At 33.1% G+C, this 12015-nt stretch overlaps 1 protein-coding gene across 1 annotated transcript; it reads left to right on the top strand.

Moving 5' to 3' along the window:
• Positions 1-8420: 8420 nt before the first annotated feature.
• On the top strand, positions 8421-10265 carry LOC120347357 (uncharacterized). The gene is made up of 3 exons (XM_039417290.2): positions 8421-8643; positions 9028-9317; positions 9923-10265. Exons 1-3 carry the CDS (start codon positions 8443-8445, stop codon positions 10086-10088), a joined length of 657 nt encoding a protein of 218 aa, XP_039273224.1. The 5' UTR covers positions 8421-8442; the 3' UTR covers positions 10089-10265.
• Positions 10266-12015: the final 1750 nt, after the last annotated feature.

Below are 12015 nucleotides of genomic sequence, written 5' to 3'. Positions count from 1 at the left end.
ACCTTCAACAGAATAGTATAGAAACTAGCTTCAAATATTTGCGGGGTTGACAGTTTCGACGTTATATTTAGCTTATACACAGAAGAGCTAGTATGCAAATATACGACGAAATAAGTAATGTTCCCTATTTTGTATAGGGTGATTTACCACACTCGACTGTAAACACTGAGGAAGTACATGGGGAACTAGAATTATGTTAAATTCGGTTATTATTACTTACTATAGAGCTTTCATTTATTTGTCATTGCTACAATGACGAAACCAGTTGCTTCTTCCTGGTATATATCATATGATAATAAGAAATAGGATATTTTCATGATGACATATACCGATAGGCCTGCAATTTCAACAATCAAAAACTGAATGGTTGATTTTTTTTTCACATATAGCACACTTTAATATGGCTATCCTCAATAGTCCGGATTAAAGTCACGATTTATAATGGTTATATTTATTATGCCTGTAACAGAACGCTTATATGATTAAACTAAATATGACATCTTCCATATTTTACATCCGCATTATTGTAGATTTCATTCTTTATTTGTTGTGCATCAACCCGTCATATTTTGGTTATGGTATGGCATAAACAGCAAACTAGGCATATGAACAAACGAATCACCAGCAGTCGTATTATTTCAAGCATAACCTAAATATGAATTTTGTCAGTATCTTTTTAATAACATGATGAATCAAAACATCATAGAGGTATGCTTTGTCGTTCGAGTTTTGTTTCTTGCTTGAAAAATAACGTCTTGGAAAGAAATTGAATCGTGAATGGAATCGTGGTTACAGTACAAATCTTGAGTTGTCCAGAAGAAAATTTCGTGTGATTACTGATTAACTTTACACAAGGGGGCGTAGCGGAATTACTTGGCGGTGTCGTATCTGTCACAGCTAGTCCTGCTTAGTTTAAGCAGCTATAATTTTACAGAATAAAAATATTTTCAACATAATTTTTACATTCTATATAACGTGAAGATACGCCGGCCGATGCAGTTCAAAAGAACGGGAATTTTTTCCAAATTTGGTCCACAAAAGGTTTGTTTCACTCGGTATTTTTCAAGATTTAGTATTCCCTTTTGTGTGCTATAGCTGTCACTTGACCAAATTCACAAATTTAGAAAATGGTACAATTAAACGCATAACTAGTTTTATTACATGCAACATTGGTACTCCCCAATAAAATCACTCTTTCATTCACGTTCTAGAACAGTGGTTCTCAAACAGTGGGGCGCGTCCCACAAGGGGGCGTAGACAATTTTTTGAGGGCTCGTGAAATAGGGATATTTGTTAGATTTGATTTTGCCCCCCTTATTTTGGATATTTACATTTCTTTATTTTGGAAATTTACATTTCTTTATTTTGGAAATTTACATTTCTTTATTTTGGATATTTACATTTCTTTATTTTGGAAATTTACGTTGCATCCACGTAATTTCAACGTGTTTTTCAAATAAGACATACATACGCCTTACGTTCTGTTATTACTTCTCGATTTTAATCGGTAAGTATGTTGATAGGTATTTGTCTGTCTGTATGTCTGTTAGATGCACGCGATATCTCACGAAAGCGAGATTGAATCTGTTCTAGATTTCGCATGTGCATTCATCTTATCTTGGACCAGAAGCCTATTGATTTTGGGCGAATTATGTCGTATACTTAGCGAGTTATTAATTAATTAGTGATGGGACACAGGGTGTCACTGTGGAGTAAGAGCGCTGTTTTGGGGGATCCCATAACTTTCGATCGATAAGTCTTCGATCTTTGACCGATATTCTCGTTTGTAGCTTTTTGTTAGCTAGTTAGGTGGGGCGCGAGATTTGACAAATTCCGAAAAGGGGGCGAGGCCCAAAAAGTTTGGGAACCACTGATCTAGAATAACCTTATTACACAGCCTAATGATGATGTCATGGAAAATTAGAAATATACTGAACACACCTGCTTAAGTATATTTAGGCAGGCGTATATTGACAGGGTGTAGCATCATTAAACTATGACAAGCCCGTCTGAAAACATTTATTTTATTTACACTCATTAAATTCAAAATAAGACAAAGTATATATAATACTTTGTTGGCTTTACTTTCGACAAATGTCAATTACATGTTATGGCCTCTTTGGCCTTGTTATATCAGAGTATTCTCACAGAATTGCCTATTGGCTATGATATCGGACGTAGGGCAATATTTTACATTAACACCGTATTTCCGAGTTAACTCAATACCAAATCCTGAACGAATTTAATGTAATTGACAGACTTTTTATGTAAACGCAGCACTGTACTTATAACGCTGCAGAATGTCTTATCAACCAGGGGTTAGAATCGATTTAATTGGCATTTATTTTTAAAATGTGACTGTTTTAAGAACAAAGGAACTGAATCTAAAGAAATAGTTCTGGTAATAACATCCAGTAAAATGACAAACATCTGCCTTGCTGAAAACAACAGGAGTGGATGAGGAAAAATGTGGAGTGTTTCATTTTAACAACAGAAATGGTATTGCTTAGGCTTCCATATTTCTGATTTGTATTTAAAAATAATAAGTTGTAAGACTTAGAGGAAGTAAAAACAAGCATTAAATGAACCAATACTTACAATGATCAATTGAGAGTGCATTTTTCATTTTTTTTAAATATTGTGACAAATGACAACCATCAACGATGCTTGCCATCGGCAGTTTTGAGTTTTGCAAAAAACTTAATAACGATTATTAATATTAATATCATCCAAGTAATTATGATATGACGTAACATATACTGTCAGATGATCTCTCAAAATAAACATTTGTCTATAAACTATATTATTAAATGTTAAATTGGTTTTCGATGTTTATTGACAGTAACTGTTTCTTTTATCAGTGCACCATTGTTACTTTTACAAAATCTTGTGATTAATGTCACAAATAATCTGGTAAATATTTATTTTATTCGCAACGATCGGCGATAAAGTTTAACTTCTCTTTTCACTTTCAGGCGTGGAACAAGAATTAGAATCCGAAATTGAATGAAGCAACACACTGGCGGATGATTAAATAGCAGAACGGCAAGTGACAGCAATCTAAAATGCTAACGAATTTTGAATGTTTTTAATTTGTCGTTGATACCAATGCGTTTTAAACGTTTATAACAGAATCGATTTTGTAACTCTAATTAAACTATTAAAGTATACATTATTGGACACGTAGTGGACATAACGATCGTTTCAAAATTTTGTTGTTATTGTTATTATTTGTCTCCGTCAACACGTTTTGAAGAAATCGCTTTTCTCTTCGAATACTGGACCAATTGCTTTGAAATTTTCAGTGGTTAAAGATAAAAATTTTCTCCAGAAGGCTATTACTTTTTTTATTTGCTATGACGTCATCAAAATTATGTGACTCTACGTGTCCATATATTTGAGCATAGCTCTCTTGTTAATTTTGAATTCTGATTCGCCTTTTTGAAATTTTACTTAAATTAATCTGCTGATTACGGTATTTTGCATATTTCATGTAACGTGTGCTAAATATATAACGTGTGGTTTTAAATATGGAGTCTTCAGGCGCATATTATTCCGAAAGGATATATTTATACTAATTTATCAAAAAATGACTTGTCATTAAAAGTTAGGGGTCAGCCAATCGTTTTTTTCTTTCTGGGGAAGCATTACATGAGTTTTGTTACACGAGTTATGTTATCGCAATAAGAGACATTGATTGATTAAAACTGAATTGAGACACACACGTTGCATTAAAATATGTAACGATAAACAATAAAGTTTACTTTGCAAAAACGAATAAAAATGAAAACTTGGGTGTAATTGTGCACTTTTATTTTAATTTTGGTAATGGCAAGTCCGATTTAACCAAATATTGCTTTAAAAATCGGTTATTTCGATTACCAAAGATTAAAACGTGGTCATGACAAACGTGTTGAAAATTCTTTGAACCTACAGCTTTCAAACGACAGATCATAATAGAGTTCATTCATTACATTTTGGATAATTGCCCAAATGCTTAGTGTCATTCAACATCAAAATGTTACAAGTTAAATTTAGATAGTTCTGTAATTAGTGGTGTGTTCTACTTCAAACTTTAATTAAATCTTGTAATCTAATGCCAAGCTATTAGACTAAATGTGCATTTTCAGATTGACGTCTGGTTAGTTTTAGGCTTTAAAACCTTTAAGTAGAAAGAAAATGAATGCCATATGTAATTTGTAAGTTCTAATACTACAACAGGTAGATATTACACATCTGCAAATGTTTCAATACAAACCGTAAATTTGGAAAATAATCGCGATTTAAACATGACTCACTGGCTAATCGACAACTTTTGGTCATTTACAATAGGTGCTTTACACACCATCTTGATCGAAATTGACAATTAAAGTTTAGATTAGACTCTTTGTTCAATCCCACATTACTTCACTACTCATCATTACATAACTACATGATGCAAGACTTAAAGAAATATTTCACAATATTGAGGTGGCAGCCTGTCCATAGCACTGCAATAGTATGAAACTACGAAAATAATTTTTTGTGGAAAAAAGAAAACATTTACATGGTCCAAATTTTTTAAAAACTATTTCAGAATTTTTGATCATATTTCTTTAAAAGTTCCAAAGCCGAATTGAATGCAACGTTCTACAATACATATTTAATTTTGCTGCAAGTACTTTGTGATGAAATCTATATGCTCACTTAATTATAGCAACAAATAAAGTCGCGTGACATATTAGAATATTGGTAAGAAATATCTTCATTTGAACTTTTTTGAATGTCCTTAAGGCAACTTCACTCAATTAATGCATTGATCAAATATGACTTATCTGTTATCTATTTTAAGACGTTAATGTTCCTGAATTTGATTTTATTGATTGACAATCACGAACGGGAGACAATCCAAAAAACTTTGAATGTGTAAGATAAAATGATAAATTTCTTACGATGCTAAATGAATTGGTTATAATGTCGGTTTTAAGCGACGTTCAAGGCGAAAACTAAGAGCAGTCAGGTCAACTTGATTGGAAAACAAGCGCGATTGCGCAAATTTTATGAAACAGGCCGTTAGTTATATAATGAGAAAATGCTATAATAAAAAATTCTAAACAAAATTATGCCACCGACTCAGAATTCTATTCATGGTTTGTAATTTGCGTCAAGATCACATGATTTTGTTCGCACCTACGAGAATATTAATAAAGTGCAACATTTTATCTCAGATATATACTAAGAAAGTAAACTTACAGTGAATGCCCAAATTACAGTTTCGCGCAATTTTTCATGCACCTGGATTCAGTTTTTTTACGTAATTTTACTTTTTGTCATGGGTCTTTTTATATATTTGTCCCAACAAGTTGTACAAGAGCCCAAATAAACACTCGGAGCACACCGTTGGTTTCTGCTGCTATTTATATCGATATTTCGCGTGTCAAATTCGTGTACCTTGGCTTATCTGTCTGATTCATTATTGTTGTGGTTCATTTCTTATATAAACCCCAAAACCAATAAAAAATTTGCGTATAGATGCATATACAGTCACTAATGGGGCACAATGAGAGAAGTGTTCCATTCAAGGCCCAAGCGTGAAAGGAAGGTCATTTAACGAACACATTATTAATATTTCAACTTTTCCGCAGTTTACGTCAAAATTCGTGATACTGAGGTCAGCAGCAAAATATACAGTGCTGGCTCACAATATGATTGCTATCGGCAATAAACATACGAAAACCGCGTAATTGAAACAAGTTGAGGCTGGATATATATATACACCACTCAGCGTTTTGTCAATTATATTTAACCAACAAAAAATTGTATCAATTGTATACTTAATGTTATTATCAGTTTGGGTTACGCGATGCTGACTAGTGACTACCCTTCGTTGCTTTATACCGTTGCGCGGGGTGGGCATAGCGCCTGTATTTGCAGTTAGATTGTTGAGAGTCTCAACAAGAGCTTGACTAATTTAGATTTGTGTGGCATATCGGTTTCGGACTTCGCATTGAGCAAACAAACGATTTTTGTTAATTTTACAATTTCGTCACTTTTATACGCACAGACCACAAAAAATGCTGAATGTTATTCTATTTTAAAATTTTGACACATCCGTAACTTCGAATAAAAATGCGTTTCGGCAGGTTTCGTATTGTAATTTTAGATTCGTATAGTCAGTTCTTAGACCCAAAATGTGAACCCGATCAATAAAAATTAAATCTGATCGAAATTTTTTAAAGTAACCCAGTTATACTAGTTAAATTTTCAATTTGTTTGTAATAAATCATAAATATCAGTATATTATTTGAAATCGGCTTTTCAGTTAACTAAATATGAGTGGCGTTAATCGTTATAAATATTTCATAATAGGAGCTTTGTGTAATAAGTTTTGACAAATTTTAAACATTTCCGATTTTTAAAGGCAACGCCTATATTAATGCAGAGAGTTACGTCAATGCATTGGTAATATACAGCTAACAACTCCTTCGCGGTCGATTAATAAATCATCAGCTTGTAATGTATTTAATTAAAATATGATATTGGTTTTGCGTTTATTTGGTAAAAGACAATAAGTACATTTTTATATAATTTTCCACACTTTTACTAAAAACAGGCTTTGTTTATAAAAATCACACATAATAAACAGTAAGAAACTGGGTCATGAATTACAGCTATATTTTCTACTCATTACTCTTAGTAAGATAAGGTTTTGGATTGAAAAAGTAGTCATTCATGGCTCATAATTGTCACGCAAACCTTAAGCCTATAGGCGGGCATAATATATACGACTTCGCTTTTAGTAACAATTGAATACCTTTATAATATTGATGAAAGAACCTCTCATACTAATAAAATTCTTCAATCCAATGTTTCTCAATAATTATATTGTTCTTTTTATGGTAAATAACGAGTATTTAGTGTTCAGATATAAATGAGTTTTTTACGTGAACGAGTTCTTTGTTTACAACTTATCTCAACTTATAATGAAACGATACTGGTATTTTTAAAACAATACTAAGCACTAATTACTATACTAGCACTAGAAAATGTTTCCATTGAAATTGCTCTTTGTTTTTTTTCACATCGAGACAAATCCGAGAAAAATATTTTGGCAATTTATCCTATAGTGATGGGCCAAAAATCATGGAACAGCAAACCCGTTTTGATGCTTCAATGATTGCTCTAGGCCAGGGGTCGGCAAACTGTGGTCTAATTTTTTGCGGCCCTCAAACGTCCCGACTTATAATGCATAAAACAAAAATTTGATCATATATAAATATAATATAATTGTAGTCACACGGATGTACATGGTGGTAACAAGTGCTGATGTAAAGCGTTTTTTTGTAGTAAGTAGCGTCAATTGTAGGCTCTGTGCTTTACTTGATGTTGGTTGTAATTAGAGATCGAATTTATTTTGAATTTTGAAAATATAAAAACGCCCGGGAACGGAGGGAAGTTTGAGATGAGGACCGTGCTTGGAAGAAATTTTTTTTTTTGCGCATTTCAAAACCAGTTTGCAAGTCAGCATCGCGGTTATTAAGGAATTCAATGTTGAACATTTCGTACTCGCTACTCAGATCGTCATTTGGATGACGTATTGCTACTGTTTTGTTTGATAATATATATATTAAAAAGCGCAACATACACGCCTCACTGTGGCCATAATTTGAAGGTAAATGCGGCAATTGTTCGCAGGTGGAAATTAATGCGCCCGCACGCCAGTGGAAATGTATATATTTGTCCCGCGAGTACATAAAGTTTGCCGCCGACCACTGCTTTGGGCATTTCGATTTGCATACGTTTTCGTCATTTTTACGAGTATCGCGAAAAACGCAATTCAATAAAGCGTTCCTACTCTAATGTACCTACTTAGCATTTTTTCTTTTTTTCTATATATAAAAATTTCAAAATAGAATTTCATTCATTTTAAGTTGAGTAAAGTCTGTAGAAGTTCAGAATCTTTTTGTCAATACGTCCATGCAAAGACTAGAAATAGTTTTATAGCCAGTGAACTGAATTATTTTCCAAATGATGCAGATATGCCTACTGCATGCTATATGTAGTTCACCCACTATAGAATACATTTTGTTTGATTCAAATTAGGGTTGCATAAGCGACGTATATATTATTTATATTAGCTACAACCTATTGGCTTCTACTTCAGGTGCACACACTGAGCTCCCCTTTTTACAACGAAATACTAAATTTCAATATTAATTGATGAATTTAAGTTAAATAAAAAATGTTTTCGTCCGATTTCCACATTTTTCTATTTTGGAAGCATAGCCCATTGGTTCTCATATGCAATTCGGTGTAACGTTTCCCGATCCTCTTCATTACTATAGACGAAGCTGCTTTCCTTTCAAAGGTACGCTGAATAAAACTAGCAGGACTTATCGTAATGATTGCAACTTTTTACACTGAACAGTTAATCCAATCATTATCATAATTCCAAAGTACAGGATGAAGTTCGCTTTTTGTATCATTATTGGACTTTTGTTAACTTTGGCTTATGCGGCAGAAGACGAAGAATGTTATACAAGAAATGGATGTGGAAAAACTCGGAAAAGGAAATCCAGACTAGCAGAGGATTATTGGATAAATGTTAACAAAAAAACTGATACCTGCACAATGTGCTTATGCGGTTTAGTGAAGAAACATACGGTATTGTTGTTTAAACATTTTGTAATTATTTCAGGATTTAGCAAGAAGTTTTAGAAGAAAAAAAATAACTAAGACTGACACAAAACAACAAAAATTGATTACATATCGTGCGCTAGGAAAACACTGGCGTCGATCGGTTGAAGCCCATGCATCCGAAGCGAACGACTGGTTAACTGTTCCCATACCGGGAATTAAACGGTAATCAAACGCCAGGCCGTGATTTGGCATATGATTTACCAAGAGACAAATGCAAAATTTTTATCAAATTACGAGCCCGTAGCAACTAAATATTGAACACGATTAGGCTCGCCGGAAAATGCTTGTTAACTGTAACATATAAAAAGTTTAGAACAAATTTTTAACCAAACTTTTGTAAAATTTTAGCAATCCTGCATAGTTGTTGATAAAGCCAATGACGCTCCACATAAAAAGAAAGGAATACTCGGCCGAATTTATCACGAAGAATCAAAACTTCGATCAGTTCGAAATCGTAAAAACATGACTGTGATTATTCGAGACGAGGAAATCGAATTGACAAAATCTGAAGCAAAAAATATTGAATGCGGAGATGAACCTGAACCAATTTTCAACAACAGGAAAAAGAAATATGAATTTCCTCCTATGAAATTTGTTCATTACCTGTACACCGAGAAAGAGTCATACTGTTGCCAAAGGTTAGAACAAAGTATTCTGTTATTTTATGGGAAAATTTCCTAGAACACAAATATCAGGTGTTGAAGATTATGAAATTTAAAAATTATCTTCTATTTATCGCTTTTGACATGAATATCTGAAACAACATGAAATATCATTTTCTATAAATTAATATCCTATTGAAAATACGACATGAATTTAAAAGCTCTTCTTCATACAAAATTATATTATGGTGACTTGACTGACTTCATCTTATCACATTAATTGCGAGAAATCATTCGAAATAGATAATAAAAGCGGAATATTTGAATCTATGATTGCATAACATCTCGATATAGTTTATCTATAGTCTTGGGTAACGAATTTCCTAACTTGGGTACATGCTATATTCAAAAATAGGGTAAACTTATGTATTCTGTTTTAGCGGTTTTGATTTTTCAAAACGTGAGTATACGTGTCGAACCGGGACTTTGATTTCCTTAGATTTTTATTAAATCTCGTTTGTTGCTGTTGTTTATAATGCCCTGTAGATATGTTTGGTTGACGATAATTATCTTTGTTGTCATAAAATATGGCGAATCCTTTTCCTATATATTTCCAGAATAATTATAATTCTTTTTTTCAGAAAAGGGCCTGTTATTGTCAATATTCCAACATCGTGCTACAAAAAATACGACAGCAAGTGTGAAGCAAGAATTGTCACGAAAAAGAATTCATCAAAACTTTGTGAATTACCAAAACCATCTGCAGCACCAGTTGATATGAAAGACCCACCAAATAAACGACAATAAAAGAATGCGGAAAAGCAACTGTTGCTTCCTGTCCGTTTAGAGAAAAACATTAAAATAGTAAGAATTGAAATTGAAAAATTTTAAATTATGATTCGTTACATTTTATCGATAGCAATTTCGTAAACTCATCAAAGGACAGAGATATATAATTTGCTCTTTTTAGTCGAGCATTATTGAAGTTAAAAATAGCTTATTACCTACCAGTACATATACATGTATTCAGTGAATACTGTTTGTTTTTGTTTTTTTATATTACTTATACTCATTATTTTGTCAATAAATAGCAAATATGAGCAATAATACCGAGTAGTATGTGATATTGACGTATCGATCATGCGATAACAAATATAAATTATATATATTTGGCTCCAATTTGAAATGTCCAATCACACCTCGTGTTGTAACGACGAAATATTAATAATCTTGTATTGCTATAGAGGCGTTCCAGAAGTGTGTGTCCCAATATGGAGGTAACTAATTTTGTTCGCTTCTTTTACATCAAGCTGTGTAAAGAGACGGAAGCCTATGGGCTGAGGGTATATTCACTTAGCTAACACAGACAGTACCCGAACTTGTAATAGAACGGAAATCGGAAAATCGGAATAAAATTATGGCCTAACCCTCCCCTGGTACATACACCACGGAAGTACCGCTATGGATACCAAATGTTTGAGATGTCTCTAAATGAAGTATACATATTTCAAATCGAACGAAGTGCTATTGATATGACATGCAAATCAAGTTTGCTGCGTTTTAAAGTGATATCATGCAAGATTTGAGAAAGCTCCTCTCGCACGATTACCAAATTACCTAAATTTGTCTCACGCGATCAAATCAGTCTATTTTGGGCATGAAGTATTTCCCAATTATAAAATAGTCAGGTCAATATATCATTTGGCAATCAAACCCATTTTGCATATTCGTTAATCGTAATGGATTAATTATGCGTTGCATTTGCATAGACAGAGAACGTTAGAATTCAAGATTTCGTAAAGAGTTTATAAGAAATACGTTATTTCTTTGTAGTCAGGTTGTAAAAGTTGAGAGTCAGGGTATGGAAATAGAGAATTTTGCATCCAAACGCCATGAATGGCAAAAAAAAACATAACAGTAAGTTTTTTTAAAGTGTAAAAAATAAACTTCCTGACTGCGGAAGCAGGCATACAATAATAAACAAGATGATAAACGCACGCTTTCGCCATTCCCCTTTCTGTCTTTATTCGCAAATATACTGTTTAGTATTTCCTTCAGGTTGTAAAATATTTTATGATGTTTAACTAACTTAAAGAAATGGGCCACAAAACAATAGTAAATAACTGTGAGGTACAAACATTTCTTATTTGCTTCGTTACCAAGATTTACCAAGAGTTACCGTAAACTCCCGGGTGAGTTTGGGTGTAAAATATGTTTTAAACTTTCCCTGGCAGGATTTGCTTTGTCATGAAGACTTTATCACCCATTGTCGCTATTTTATTTTTCAGCATTACAGTTTCAGCAAAAAAACATTTTATGGTGTGTATTTGTTGTACGATAAAACGACCTTCGCATTGTGATTTCAGCTGGGATTAAGTAATTGCTTCTGTCATTAAACAAAAATGTATTTGACCTACGTTTCTGTCCTCGTAACGGCTTACGCTGATGAAAATCGGCGAATTAAATGGCATATTCAGGCACATGTGTCGTGAGCCTGCTTCAGTCGCATAGGTAAAATTTTGTGGTTAATTGGGATGTGAGGCTTGTCTATGGAATTGTCATTTCCGTTGAAATTCCGTAGTAAACGTCACATGAAATCGAATGGGTCAGCACACATGGCAACTTTATAACGTCAGATCTATCCTTGGTTTTTATATTTCCTGTCAACCAAGAACTTTTTTTTATCAGCTATTTATTTTGTGGTGAGACACGGGATGAATTAAGAAATACACAT

Source organism: Styela clava, chromosome 11 (genome assembly GCF_964204865.1).
Source record: "Styela clava chromosome 11, kaStyClav1.hap1.2, whole genome shotgun sequence".
In the NCBI taxonomy this organism is placed as follows: domain Eukaryota; kingdom Metazoa; phylum Chordata; class Ascidiacea; order Stolidobranchia; family Styelidae; genus Styela; species Styela clava.
This window is presented reverse-complemented; position numbering and strand designations above follow the sequence as displayed.